We start from the raw sequence: 15,288 nt of genomic DNA on the forward strand, positions 1-15,288 counted from the left end.
CGGGCAGCGACATGTGGGGCCGTGCCGGTGAGTGGCCGTCCCGGCGCGGGGAGCGGAGCTGTAGGGCTGCGGGGGCGGCTGCGCTTCGCCAGGGCCGAGCGAGTGTCCGTCCTCCCTTCGGGCCGGGGGACGCGTAACGCCGTGCTCGGAGCCTCGGGGGGTCCCGGCCAGGCCGTGCGGATCCCTGCGAGCGCCGAGGTGCGGGGCCTCTGGGCTGAGCCGCAGACCGGAGAGGAACGGGCTGGTATGTCTCGTTGTTGCTGATCCTCTGAAGACCTTGGACGCTGCTTCGTTCGGGAGGGCATTGATCCCTTTTCCTTTCCCCCAAAGAGAAGACATTTTCCTTCATAAAGAAGAAAAAAGAATGCAATTTATTTTACGTGCCCTTTTATCTTCCAGGGTTTTTTGTTTGTTTGTTTGTTTGTTTGTTTCCCCCCCAGAAATTATTTGTTAATGAACAAATTTAGACTTTCTTCAGAGCACATTTACATACGTAAGGTGTTTTGTCCAGTGCACCACAAAGCGCCTGTCCCAGATCCCAGCTCTGTCACTGGGAGTGACAAGATGAATAAAACGTGGGTGCACAGCGCTTGGAAGAGTATTGCCCAGAGCAGGGCGTGTGTCCGAGTAGATAAGTTCCTTGAGCTGGTGTTATGTCTTCTTCAGTAGAAACTGCTCATAGGCTGTAATCGATCATTCTTGTTATTCTATATATGCTTAATAGACAAACTCAAGTGATATATTTTAGAATTTGTAAAATTGACCTTAATTTCTTTATTAGATTCTGATGGTTTATAGAGTCATCTTTAATTTCTTTATTAGATTTCATGGAATATTATATCTGCGGTTTCTTTCATAGCATTAGATTTGTACCTACTGTTTTTATTTCTTGTTTTCTCTTGGGGCCGGGGGGAGGAACAAGCTCCTACCTAAAAGCCAGCCTTCTCACTGCTTAATGTTCTGAGCTAGACCTAGCCCCTGTGTTTCCTCTGCTTTCTCTTCCAGAGAAGGCTGTTAAGCTGCTGGAAAGAAACATTCCCTTCTTTCTGAGGATGAGTCGGGGAGAGGGGCCGAAGGTGAGGAGGAGGCTCTGCAGCAAACCCCAGGAGGAAAGTCCAGTGCAGCCAAGAGGTAAGTTTGTGATAAAGACTGTGCTACATTTCTTGCTGTCAACTGATCAGATACCAAGGCTGCAGTCATCTGAACAAGAGCCCCTGCTTTTGCAAGAATTAACTCTTACTAGACTGAAAAACTGAGCATTAAAATTGGCAGCAAGATCTTGTGTTTCTTTTTTTAACAAAGCCAAGAGGCAAATTTTCTTCTTGTAACAGTAACAGCTTCTGCTTTGTAGTAGGTCATTAATGTCATATTTGATACTCTGAGGCTCGTCAGCTGGAACTGACTGTTCAGCCCTAACACAAACAGGGTTTAGGAATGCTGTACCAGCTAAATACTTCTGCAGTTTTTCATAGTAGAACCAGCGCCAGCTGCTCACAGACCTGAACATGCCCTGCAGGAGAGAATCTGAGTTATTGGCTTAATTCATATTTAAGAATGGAGTGGGTCAGGGAAAGATGAGGTCATGAAACACTGCAGATGGGACAGTTATGATACTCTAATCAGATGCCTGTGTTACTGGTTCCCTTCTTGGCCTATTGCTAGATCAAAGCAGCGTAGAGATGAGAAGCATTTTGCATAAATCTATTTTAAAAAACAAAACAAAACACATCTGTACTGAGTGAGACCAAGAATCTCTTTAACAGCATCATGTCTCTAGTAGTGGCCGATAAAGGGGGATCCTTACGTTTTTGTAGGAACTAAAAGAAATAGTGATGGATAGCAAGGATCTAAGGGCGAGTATAAATGAAACAGGGCACTGTCCCTACACTGCTATCCCAGAGACAGTGTTTTCATGTTTAATGATCCTTGTTGGATTTTTGTTTTGTAAATTTGTGGAGTATCTTGTGGCTGAAATTATTTGTAGCACCCACATCCTCTGGGAAGGGGTTCCTCAGCTGAATGGCACTGTGAGAAAATATCTACTCCTAGTATTTGTTTTTGAATCTATCACATGCTGTTTTTCCTCTGTTCTTAATTCAATACTCTTTCCAAAGCAGGGCAATTCTGGTCCACATTCGCAGCATCACCTACAGTTCTGGTACCCTCTGTTATGCTGGAGGAGTATTCAGTTGGTGCTTTTCCAGGCTGATGGGTTTCGGTGTAATACAGTGTTTGTTCTGTGGTGGCCTCTCCACACCTGTAATCACCCTTAGGAATCTTCTCTACTCAATGCAGTCCAACTGTTTTTGAGACAAAGGCTCAGTGTTTCACACGCTTTTCAGAATGCTGCAGTTGTGTTGTTGTACAGTGACATAATAACACTTTTGTGTTGCTCATTGTTCCTTTCCTTATCATTGCTGCTAATACTGTTTGCCTTACTGTTGTTGAACTTCTCCCCAAACTTCTTTGAAATCCCAAGGACTGCTCGTCAGCAATAAAGGTTAGAGTTTATCTTTCATATGTGAACTGGAGGTGCTTCTTATTTATATACATGGAATTCCATTTGCCCTGCCACTGACTCAGGACTCTGGAGGCCTGCAGCTCTTCTCACGTCTCTCTTCTCACTCATCTTCTTTATGGTTCATAATAACTGAGTGTTGTCAGCAAACTGTATATCCACACCACCTCTTCAGTCATAAATGAATCCACCAATTCATTTATGAATCCATGCAGAATCTATCCCATCCCATCATTTTTTTTGTTTGTTTTGTAGGCTAGATTGTAATGTTACTTAAGGAAACCTTTCCATATTTCATTTTAAGCATTTTGTGTATAGAGGTTGAAAGCCTGGAATGAAAATTATGGATCAGGTCTTGGCTTATGATCACCAGGTTGTTTCTACCTACAAGTAAGATATCTCTGAGTCCCTGGAAAACTTAAATTTGTTTATGCTATGGAACAGGATATTGGCTTTTCTATAGCAGTTGCATTCGTTTTCTTTGAACTAATTTAATAGTAGTAGAAATATTATCATCTCACAGTTTAGGAAACTTAAATGGTGGAGCAGGTTCTGCAGATTTAAAGCTGCAGAAGAGAGGCCTTTAACAAGATTTGGCTTTCCCAGCTAACCTGCCCTCAGTTTAATTCATGTTCAGAGGTTGTTTAATCTGGCCATGCAATAACCTTTTTGTTTTGTAACCAACTCTTGCAATTGTACATAAAATTCTGAGTTACTCAATCTAACTGGTTAGGGATTCAGCTTTTCTGGTTGCCTTTTTAGGTTGGTTGGTTGCTTTTTTTGTAGGTGGAGATGTTTTGGGGGTGCCTGGACACAAGCCTACAGACTGGGAGAAGAAATGTTTGCTGTGGGCAGGCCATTTCAAGAAGCCGGAGGATATACCAGAGGTCGTCTCGTAAGTGCCAATTTCAAAGCTGAGAAGGAGAAATTGCCTGCACAGAAATAAGTTATCTGAATGCAATTCCAAAATACCTTTTCTGATGGAGAAGGGGTTTCCACAGCTGAAAATTCATATGCTGCTGTGATTGTATCATCTTGTAGATGAGATTATGTGATCTGGAGAATTCTGTATTGCTGAGATGATTTAGATGCAAATCATCCAGATTTTTTCTGAAGGGATGGCCAGCGTCTATCATTGTTACATTAGGAAAACATCACAATTAATTTTTATTCATCCAATCAAAAAAGATCTTTGCAAATATTAGCATGACCTTTTTCTAATGTTTGCCTTTACATGTCACAGCCTCCTATTGCATGAAACTTTCTTGATATAAAGTAATTGAAACTCACGTAAAATATTTATTAATGAAATGTCTTGAGGGCAGAGGGAGAGGGTAAGTTTCCCCATTGTTGCTGGAATCCAATGTTACTGCCTTGGTCCCTGTGATAAAGAAGATAAAACAGGATGTTCTAGTATACCTATCTAAAATGAAGATCAAATTTAACAAAAGCAATTTTAAAAAATGCAATTATTAGTTTAAAAAAGCATTTCCAGTGGCATTTAAAAGGGAATTCCTGGCTTTGTTGAAGGAAATAGTTTAGTCAAAGTTGAAAAGGGGATTAAGAACTATAAAATTACAAATGCTTGTTTGCCTTCTCTAATCTGAGTAAAATTGAGCTGTAAGGGCATACGATTATAATTGTATCTTGCAAGATATGGTTGTCAAACGTAACTAATTTGTTAAACAAAATAAACACTAAGCTACTGAATTGCTTTTAAAATGAAAGTTGTGTTCAGATGACTGCCTTTTCCTCTTGTATAGTCTAGGACACCCAAGATGCTTTGAAAACTAACTAGTAAATTGTTAGATCTACTTCTGCACATTTCATCTTAAATGTATCCTGAACCCAAGTTGTTCATCACAGATTATTTGTAAGAACAAATAACCTGGAAGCTAAATTATTAGCTTCGTGCTACATCAATGTGTTCTCTGTGATCAGATTTTTTTTTCAGATCAGTACTCTGAAACTTGATCAAACCACTCTTACACTCCTCTTCAAAAGCAAGACCAAAAGCTTTTCAGTTCTTATGTCCTATGTGACTTACCATGCCAAACCATCGTGAATCCTTTCTCTCCAAATATAAGGGGTAAAACATGATACAGGATTCCACATTCACTCATGTTTGTGTACAGTGTTAGTATCTCAGTCCTGTCCATTCCATTATCTGTTAGGCTTAGCATATAATTATTTTGTGCCATGATGTTGATGCTTTTCAATTTATAATTTTATAGTATGCCAAATTTAATCAGCGAGCATATTAGAATTCCTTAAGAAGAGAGTCATCCACTCTAAATTCTGCAAGAAGAGTTAAATATATAGGAGTAGGTCAGTTAGTGTGGAAAGCACATCTGGAAGTGTTACGCTTCATTGGCCCTTCTCATACTGATACTCCTAATACACACTTCCCATTTACTGTAATTGAGATTTAATTTGGTAGAACAATCTTCACAACATTTGGAAAACTTTAATAGCTATTCCTGTTGTGGAAGATTTTTCTTAGAAAAAATGACTTTGGACAGCTTACAATCCTCCGTGCCTCCTTCATTCTCAGGAAAACAGATTACCTGAACAAAGTCTATTTCTTCTAGCAGGTGGGAAGTTGTAACCACTGGTATTCTACCAAGTCCTGTTCAGAATTTCCAGGAATGTTCTTTTCAGCAGCCAGTGTGAAATTTACAAATAGCTGTAGTAGAGGAAACCTTCTTTGGAAAATGTAAGGTACAATAAATTAAACCATTTTGAATTTCAGGCAAAAAGAATTGCTAAGCTGTGATAATAAGTTCCTCTGCTCAGGAAACGCAAAGAGTTAATATTTTATTCCTTCTGACAAGTGTTTTTTTTAACATTCTTCTGCTATTGAGGGAACACACATTTTACAGTTCTGATGTTGATAAGGTACTCACTGTATTCATAAACTTTAGAATGTAGCGTCATAAACCAGCATTAGTAAAATATCTTTCTCTTTTTCCTGTCTTCCCTGTAGTGAACATACATTTTGAGATACTGCAGTGCAGTCAGATGGTCTAAAAAGGCAACATACTGTAACCAGTTGAATAAATGAAAATTAAAAATGTTTTGTGTGTTTCCAACTTTGAGAGGAACTCCTTTCTTACCATGATTTGCATCTATCCTGAGGTAGCTCTAGACATCAGACTAGCCCATTCTTGTAAAAGCTTGGGTTTGTCTTTTTGTTGGTGGTGGTTTTTTTGTGAAAAGAACAAAGTACCGCTAGTGTAATGCACAGACAGCATGCAGTAGAAATCACACAACTAGCTACTGGTTTATTTAGGTCTTCAGTAATGAATCTGTTATTTTATTACTTCTTGAGGATTGACGTAATCCGAGCAGCACAAACCACTCTGCGGGTGAAGTTCAGCTACGTAATGATTGCCTTGACAATAATGGGATGCATAGTGATGGTGATCAGAGGAAAGCAGGTAAGCATAAATTTTTGACTGGTGAGTGCAAATGCATTTTAACATAAACTCCTCAGTTCCTCCTTTGGATTCTTTGAGCTGTTTGTCCTTCCAGTTCCCCAGAAGGTAATGCTCACTGATTAATTCCCAGGTCAGAAAAGGGTGTTCTCACTGTTAGACTCTATATACAAAAATAGTCTTTTTCTCTCACTGCCTTCCCAGCCCAGCACGATACATCACACACAGTCTCATCTTGCACTTGCAACTCCTCCGTTTTGCAGACAGGCTGCAAAAGTTTGAAAGGAAAAAGTTTTCTATTCTGTTAGTCTGGTAGACAGGTAAATGTTCCTTGGGCCAAAAGGATCCATACAGTTAATTGTGTGGTGAACCTATTACAAATCACAGTACCTCTCTATACACTGCAACAGCAAACAGTGTTTCTTCACCCAGACTGAGAATTCTCAAAGTCTTTAAACAGTGGGGAGTTATGGTGAGCACTAATTCTGTGCTCCTTAATTGTATTAGAAAAGTCTCCCTTTACTCTTAATGGAACAATTTTTTTTTTTTTTTCCCAATTACTGTTTAATTTAAAAAGCTATATATTTAATAGAAAAGCCCCCAAGTGCTGTAGACACTGAGCATCCATCCTCTCTCTACTCCTAGGCTGCCTTTCCCTAAAGCCAATCTTCTGATTACGATGTTTCACTCTTCTTTTAACATTTCTAGGTAACCTTTAAAACTGAGTCTCAGTGCCAGTACTATAAGTTATTGAAGTGGTAACACTTCTACTTGTCTGCATTCACTTCTCAAAATATAAAAGGATGCATCATTGAAATGAATCAGTGGAAAGGCTTCTCCTAGGTGCTAAGAGAAGAAATCGAGGACTAACAATTCCCAGAAGTTATTCCTCTTAGATTCACAGAGTATGAACACAAACACTGGAAAAGAGGACAACTGCTTTGGGACCTTAGTTTTCACAGCAGCTGTAATCTATTATACTTAACTTTTTGTTTCCAGTGCCTCTGACTTCTGAAGACCGGAGATTAGTATGAAATACTGGCCATAAGCACAGAATACATCTGCTAGTGCTATTAACAGAAGGGGTTAACTTATTCCCAGAGAAATGATGAGTTTAAAGTAAAATTATCTGGATGTTGAATTTTAACCCTCCCTTTTCCAGGTATTGCCTTGGTAAGGATAGGCCAGATATCTTCTAAGCAATTCATCTCTGTGGCCCTTTAGGTGACACTTTTTACTCATGCTTTGTCATTATTTTGTAGGCTGTAAAAAGGCACGAATCTCTTGCAAGCATCAACATGGAGAAGAAAGCTCAATGGAAGGAAGAAGCTACTCAGAGTGCATCTGCTAAACCTTAGAGGAGAAAAGGAAGAAACCGAGAATGGGGGAAGAAAAGCTGATGTCCTTTTCAGCTCCTTTTCAGAGAGTTGCTCCTCTTTTTTGTGTTCAGCACTCGTGTTCAAGAATGAATGCATTATGCTGTAATCATTAAAAACAAACATGTTTTCTTCCTGATACCTCTCCTCCAAACACTTCTTCAGTGCATGTAACTTTATTTCGTTCATTAGCTGTATTATAACTCATTACTTCAGTCATCCACTATCGCTGACTACTCCAGCTCCCTTCAGAAAAAATATATGTATTCTATATTTACAGGCTCCCTAGAACTTTCTGCATGAGAGAACAATTATTAGGCAAGTCCTTGACTTCAGAGTAATTGTATGAACTACATTAACACTGTCAGAATGATCAGAAGCTATTGGAAAGCTTGCTTACTTATTCTAGGTCCAATATATTCTTGCCTTCTTTTGCTAAAAAGGGGAGAGGGAATGATAGTGAAATAGCATTCTGCAGAAACAGTGTGTTGTAAATAATAACCATGTCTTTTTTTTTTTTTTTTTTAAACACTGAGTTAGCAGTGAGGTAAGAGGAAATTAAAATTAAGGTAAGTATTTTAAAGAATACTGAGCATCAGCTTCAGCCTGTGCTATCCAGTTGTCTACTTAGAGGAATACGAGAAAGTCAGTCAAGCATTTTTGCTCTCTGGTGCCAAGCTCTTTTTCAAAATTTATTTGGATTTATTTGCATATTTTCCCTTTAAATTACCATCTGTGCTTTCATGATGCTAGCCTCAAGTTTCAGAAGCAGATCCCTTTCCCAATAGCCCTGTTTCTGGCATCATCTCAGAAGAGTTGCATACTGTTCATGCTAAAGAGCATTCAGCTGTTGGAGACCAGTATTTTTTCCTTCTTTCAGTTCAGCAGATTGGGATCTTCATGGCTGTTCAGATGTATTTTCCCAGCACTGCTTGTTAAGCAGCCCCCAGGGACAGAAGAGGCATGTGTTTGATAGATGTAGTTTGTGAATATTTTGCTAGCACAAGGCAGATAATTTTTCTTGAAACTTTCCTTCCCTGTGCTACTGAAAATTAGCAACATTGATGAAGAAATTAAAAGTCCTTCAAAAATGCAAAGAAGGATTGTGATTTCTGGTGCAGTATTTTGTACTGTTCTTGAGAGTGAGCAAGCACTGCAGTCCATCTTTCTATGAACTGCATTTCTGGTTACCCCTCCTACTGCTGAGATACAACCAGTCAAATACAACATGCAGTCATTCCTCAAAATGTCACAACCAGCAGGTGATGCCACGATCCATTATCAGATTCTAAGACAATCATTGCAAGAATGCTATCATGCAAGCAGAGCAGGCTCTCATATATTTTCTATTCAGTTAAAACCTAGTGGAGGTCATGCTTAATTCACTGCAGTCATGTGAACAGATCTTTCATGACAGGTTTTGTTCTTTGTTACACTACTAAGCATAGAGGTGCCTGTGCTTACACTGAATAAAACCAAAGAGAACATCAGCTTCACAGCAACCTGAAATAATGCCTGGAGAGAAATTTGTGATTTATGCTTGGTGATGACAGAACGTAGAACTGTGCATTAGAACTACGCATCTCTCAGAAGCGATCCACTTTCAGTAAGCACTTCTGAATGCACTCTTTAACTAGAAGGTATCTCACCTATTTTTGTATATAAATCTTAAAAAGCAACTCATCAGAGCAGCAACATTGATCAGTTTTTCCATTTCAGACAGTATCTGTAACTTTTATGCCTCCTTTTAATAAAAAATTGAACTCTGGCCCAGTCGTCCAACAGAAACTCCATGCAGTAGCAGTTATATCCTTCCGAGTCTGGTATCCCCACAATTTCTCCATCTACAAGAAAACCTGCACGTTGCTGTGCACATTTGTGTTTCCTTTCAGCTTCCATGTAGGCTCAAAAAGCCTACATAAAGCACGAGCTTTATGCCACCCTCCAACTCACCCCCAACCAATGCAGGTTTTGGTTTTTTTGTTTTTGTTTGTTTTTTTTTTTTTTTTTTTTTTTGGTTTGTTTTGCAAGTAGTTTGGTAACATAAACATTGATCTTTATGAGAGAAATAAAGAAATCACAGTGTGATAGCTTCCGTGAAAGCATTTCTGAACACAGAGAAATATTTAAGAAATATATGTATACATTAGACTGGCTGCTTAGAAATGTGCAGCTAACTGGAGAATACCCTGCACCATCTGATTAGGTCATACCTTTAGCCTATGCTGTTTGTAACACTTCACAATGAAAAAGAACACATTAAGAACTTAGAACATTTCATTTTTTTCCTCCACTTTGGCTTAGTCTGAAACACCATTTACTTTTATTCCAGAAAGTAAAATTACTAATCCTACACCATACACCTTTTAACTGTACCTCTTCCAGACATGTCTCAATGCAGTGCTCAATCTGTCAACTTAAATGCTGCCTCAGAAGACCATGCAGGAGCCCTACAGACATCGTCATAGTAGTACAAGAAAAGATCTTGTTTATTTTCTTACTAAGACTCAAGCATCTGAAGATCTTAATGTTTGCTGGCTAAAGTAGACATAGGAAAGTACAAATCACATGTGACAATTCCAGATGAAAAGAAACCATACTGGAAGACACAGGGAATTACTTAAAGCTTTTCAGAGATGCAAGTGGTCCCAGAAATCCTCAGGGAAGCACAGTGACGCATAACCATGAGCATCGCCGCTTTTAGAGCTGGGTGGGGGAGCTGGTTCTTCAACAGTCTTAATGCTGATTGTTATAGAAATGCAGGGTCAAGAACATATCTGTTTTCCTGGGCCAGAGCCTTCCTGCTTTCCCTTAAGATTAAGAGACAGGACTTCAACCACATTTGGATAGCATCAAAGGACAGACACAGAAATAAAATAGCAAGCTAGTCCTCAGGCAGCAGTTGCCTCAAATGATTGTTTCGCCTGTGTGGCGTATTCCCAGAAGCCCCAGGCACTGGCCCTGCTTTAGTTACTGAAGTTTCAGCAACTTTCTGCCCTACCATCTTGTGTATCCTGAATGCAAGAGAGCAATCTTGCCTGCCCACGTACCACTGGAAACTTTACCAGAGTGAATTGTAGCTTGTTCCTATTTGCTACGTAACACGAAAGGAACTTCAAACCTTTTTAACAGTTGTAGTTCCTAGTTTTTAGCATCCTTCTTTTAAGTCCTTATAGCAACACTGACAATGTTCCTGTAAAAACAAGTTTCAACAAAGCTGAATATGAAGTTGACATATTTCCTCCATTTCTACTCAAAGGTCTCTTTTCATACCTATGAGAACTACGTTAGCCATACAGAATCATGCCAGGCAATTAATGGTCAAGTGGTAATGTAAGAGGATCCTCGCATTTTTTCAGAAGCACTTATCCTTTACATGTGGCCCGAATGTTATTTATTAGATGGGTATGTTACACCACGCATTTGGCTCTATCAAAATACAAACAGCTGAATTGCCCTTGGTTTACCAAGTAATTCTGATTAGTCTGTATCAGTAAGCTCTTCCTTTCATAACGCACAAGTCTGTTCTCCCTTCCATACTCATGTAATTTGCAGCCTTCGTTAGAAATTTCGTTTCTTTTCAAGTCATTAGTAAGACTAAATAAAGCAAAGACAAGAACTGGTTGCTGGAAGATCTTGATGAAAATTCAATTGAGCACCATTTAAAATCAAATTGAGACCTATGAGTTAGCCACATTTTAATCCATTTAATGTGTGCCACATTGACTTCTGTATTGTTTTAGTTCTCAGTCAAAATATAATGCAGTACCAGTCAAATGCTTTACACAGTGTAAGTATATACAACAACAATATTACCTGTGTCAACCAAGCCTGTCACTTCAAACAAACATACCAAGTTTTAAGATTTATACTTATCTGCTCTGAATTCACATATCCACTGCAAAAAGTAACAACACTGGCTAGGCTCCTTACACAGGAAGGCACACCATTCAGCTTAAATGGACTCATTTTTTAATTTGCTCGTTTAGAGGCAATTGTCACTTTTCTCTTGGGGGCAGGGGAGGGAAACGCCAATGCACCACATTGTTTTCACTAGCCTGGAAAACACTTATATATATAGATATATAGATATGTATATATATACACACACATGCGCATGTGTGTATATATATATACACGTGTGTGTGTATATATGTATATATACACACAAGTGTATATATACACAGAATATACATATATGAATATACAGAATATATGCACACACACTTCGCTCAGATTTGTTTACAAAATATGTAGCATTTTTATACCATCCAATAAGAGGTAAATGATTTTAAACAAATCTTATAGAAATGACATGTTATTGGAAATTTACACGTAAAAAAATCCAGCACAAAAAAATCCAAAAGCTAAAACAAGATTTTGCTACTAATCAGTGCTTCTATCACCCTTCAAGAAAAGAGAAACACAGTTATTTATATGTGATGTAAAGGCAACATTGAGGGTTTCTGTTTTTAAATTAACCACCAAATTTAACCCCCTAAGATTACAAAGAATCAAAGTTCATTTACAGATCAAGTGCAGTAAACTAAATGTTCCTTCAGCACAAAGCAGCACTAGAAAATAATGGGAGAGGGAAGGGGGAGGCCAACTGGCTTAGCTAGGGAGGCAGCAAGTGGCTTCTGCAGCAGCCACATAGGTCAGCCTCCATCCTGAAGCACAGACAGAACCAAAGATTGTATTTAAATAACGATGACGCAGAGTTGATGTGTTCAGGCCTTTGCCTAGCTTCTTTCAGCACTTTGACGAGCATTATATATTTGTATTATTCTGTATACAGTGGACCGTTTTTGCTTTTGCAGTGGCTTGTCACTGAGGAGTCATAAGGAGGATCTTGCAGACAGTTCTGCCACTAACATTTACCACCGGTACATGACGCTGCAGATATCAGAGGCATTTTTGAAATGTTTACGCTGGACAAATGTGTGTTACAAATGTTCCAAATGGCTTGAAAGAACATAGCCCACTGCTTGAGGGATGAAGGAGGGCAGATAGCCTGGAGAATCCATTGCCTTTACAGAAATGGAACTGCCACTTACAATCACATGGCATCTCCCTCTTTTTGAAGAGTTTGGTGTCAATATCAGCTGAACTCAGTGAGGAGTGGCCGGCCTTTGCATCAGATATCTGTGATCCAAGCAGCTTGCGGAGCCAAGAACATGCTGCTAGCAGAAGGGCAGTCTACAGCTGTAGATGACAGCTGTCATGCAGTCAGCAATGCCTTACAGATGTCATCTGTAGGAACCAAGCATTCCATGCTAGTTCACCTGCAGTCCCATAAACAGCAGAAGGAATAGTGAAATGAAAGGGCCAGGTGGATCTGGGTGTAATAGTAACTATCCTTTGAGCATAGTGTCATTTTAGTTCTTAAATATGAGGCTTGACCAGTAGGACTCTGTTAGGCGAGTTGGAAAGGAAGCTCTTGTCTTGTGAAAATGAAAAGGAGATCTAACACTCCTTGTGCTAAGTTTTACAAATTAAGATTTTGTGTTCAGAAGGTAATTTTTCAGAACTCAGTTCAAGTCAAGCTGTGTAAAAATGTTAAGAGGCAATAGAAATTTTTCAGCCATAACTCTACTACCGAGGACCAGACTTTGTAGCACAAAGTCAGGAAGGGCTGGATTTTAAGGTAGGCCTGGCCGGATTATACTGTGCTGGCAAGCAAAATGAGAGTAGTTTCTCCATTCTAAAAGCTGTTTCAAAAAGTCATTTCTGGGGAGGCGGTAGGAGTGACCTATTCACAGGTTCCTTTTTGTGAATAGAAAGACTGAGAAGGTACGCAGATCTCCACAGTGGTCTGCAGTCCACATTGAGAGCTCAGTGTTGAGAAGGGGTAGGGCCATGTGTGTTCAGTATTCTTAAAAACCAGAAAACACATCCATTGGAGCTTGTTGTTGCTGGGGATAGAAGACTTATTCCATTATTTGTAATGATCTATATTCCAATAGCTCCAGCTGGCACATACAGCAAAGGAGATACATTCCATATGAAGATTTAACACAACTCACACAGCGATCCAAGGAGGCATCCAGAAAAAAGTATGGGAAATGAATTCAGCTACGTTCTCAGAAAGTCTGAAAGTCTCCCTGGAACTGCAGGCACACACTGCAGTAAATACATGAGAAAGGCAGCCTTTCCTTGGATGCCAGGAGTGCAGGGGGCTAGTGGAGAGGGGATTCTTTTCTTGTAATAGGAACAGGGAATATCTCAAAGTATAGAAATGTGCCTCAACCTCATGAAGATGACAGTGGAGAGGTTCAGAATCTAGAGAAGAAGTGTGATTCTGGCAACCCCTTGCCAAGAAGGGGGCATCCTGCCACAGAGAGCCAAAAGTTTTCCAGACGTATGTAAGAGAATGTGCACAAGGCAAGCAAATGAGCGCAAACAGAGTTATGGAAAACACTGAGAGAATCACTCCACAGGTGGCTTGTGGCTCGACAACAGGATTGGCTAGGTAGAGGAGCACACGGCACAGAGGCACCTCAGAGCTGGAAGCCTTCCATGGGAGCCTCACACTGCTGGAAGATGTACTGTTGCTGGCTGAGATCCACCTGTGGGGCAATGCTACTGTCTTCATCCTCTGTTCCAAAGTAGTGCTCAATCAGATCAAATGCCTTCTGATAAATCTCTTGATTCTCATGGCTCTGGAGGAACTCAATTTTGTCAAGGCCTGCAGAAAAAAGAAGTGTGCAAAGTTACAGGTTGGTGAAATATTACAACCAATGATCATATTCAGTCTGTTTAAATATCACATTCCATCAACCTTTAGAAAAAGATCTGGACATTTTTGTGACATTAGGTGGCTAAGTAATCACACATCTCTGTGCCCAGCTATATCTGTGCTAAAAGAGCAAATGCGTATACCAATGGAGGATTTGTCCTTTGCCTCTCTACAGTATAGACCTAGAAACAAGAAGGGGGAACAACCTCAGTCCAAGTGATCCAGAAGGGAAGGAATCCTCTGGGTCCTTCAGTCTACCAATTTCAGTTGCTGTTGAATACTCAAATTCACCTGGAATCTGCTAGTCAGAATCTTTCAGAAACTTTTTATAATTTTTTTTTTTAAATAATTTTATTCCAAAAACACAGTTAAAACTAACTGGTTTTATACTGTGCAGCTGGCACACATACAATGACTATATACCACAACTGAATTGACATGAGATAAACACACCTTTATAGACATACAAATTATATATGGATTGCTTGCCACTTCAGTATTTTTGAAAACATAAGGAAAGCCGTGAGCTTATAGACAGGGAATGCAGAATGGCCCAACAGCACAGTGTGCTAAGAGAACAGAGGATCAAGACCTCATGAGGTGGAGAGCAAGCACACTTACTGTATCCTTAGTACTTGTCATATGGAAGAGAGGAGCCAGCAGTCTACAAAAAATGCATTAAGAAAAATCCCCCAGTATGGCAACAGTGTTAAATGGTGAGCAACTTACAAGCTCTTCACCTTCTGTCTTTTGCTAAGACAACCTTACTTATGGCATGAAAAATGAAATTAAGTTGTTCTCAAAGATACTTAATTGTACTGAGAAACACTGCTGAGGTGGAGAAACAGACATACCACACAGGACAGAAAATATCCAGACTCAGCTGAGAAGACCTCAGGCCTTTTAACAAGAAAATTAACCTTAAAGAGTAGCAGTACCTCAGAACCAGGATGAAACGACTGCAGTAAATACCACAACAATAGCAAAGCAAAGGCAAGCTAGGAAGTTGCTGCTGCTAGCAGAATTCTGCAAGGCAGCAGAGAGGGAAAGGATAGGCCTGAAAACTGCAACAGAACAGAGCTCCTGAAGTTTATCTGCTGTGGAAGGAACATACTACAGGCTGAATGAAGCCCAGAAGGCTTCCTCAATGTGAAAAAGACAGGAAAGACCATCTGTATCTGCATACACTGTCTCAAGCTACATGCAGAAAAAGAAAAT

General features: G+C 39.7%; 2 protein-coding genes across 2 annotated transcripts in view; one reads left to right on the forward strand and one right to left on the reverse strand.

Moving 5' to 3' along the window:
- Positions 1 to 11: 11 nt before the first annotated feature.
- On the forward strand, positions 12 to 7,470 carry FAM162A (family with sequence similarity 162 member A). Its single transcript, XM_085234958.1, has 5 exons — positions 12 to 27; positions 1,006 to 1,131; positions 3,305 to 3,413; positions 5,850 to 5,958; positions 7,218 to 7,470. The coding sequence occupies exons 1-5, from the start codon at positions 12 to 14 to the stop codon at positions 7,311 to 7,313; spliced, it is 456 nt and encodes a 151-aa protein (XP_085091084.1). The 3' UTR covers positions 7,314 to 7,470.
- Positions 7,471 to 11,014: 3,544 nt separating this feature from the next.
- KPNA1 (karyopherin subunit alpha 1) overlaps positions 11,015 to 15,288 on the reverse strand; it is a 52,014-nt gene continuing 47,740 nt past the window's right edge. Inside the window, exon 14 of the mRNA XM_085234883.1 lies at positions 11,015 to 14,019. Coding sequence (XP_085091009.1) covers positions 13,832 to 14,019 — 188 coding nt within the window. The 3' untranslated portion in view covers positions 11,015 to 13,831. The remainder of the gene's footprint in view (positions 14,020 to 15,288) is intronic.

This window comes from Meleagris gallopavo, chromosome 1 (assembly GCF_905368555.1).
Source record: "Meleagris gallopavo chromosome 1, MGAL_WU_HG_1.1, whole genome shotgun sequence".
NCBI lineage: Eukaryota > Metazoa > Chordata > Aves > Galliformes > Phasianidae > Meleagris > Meleagris gallopavo.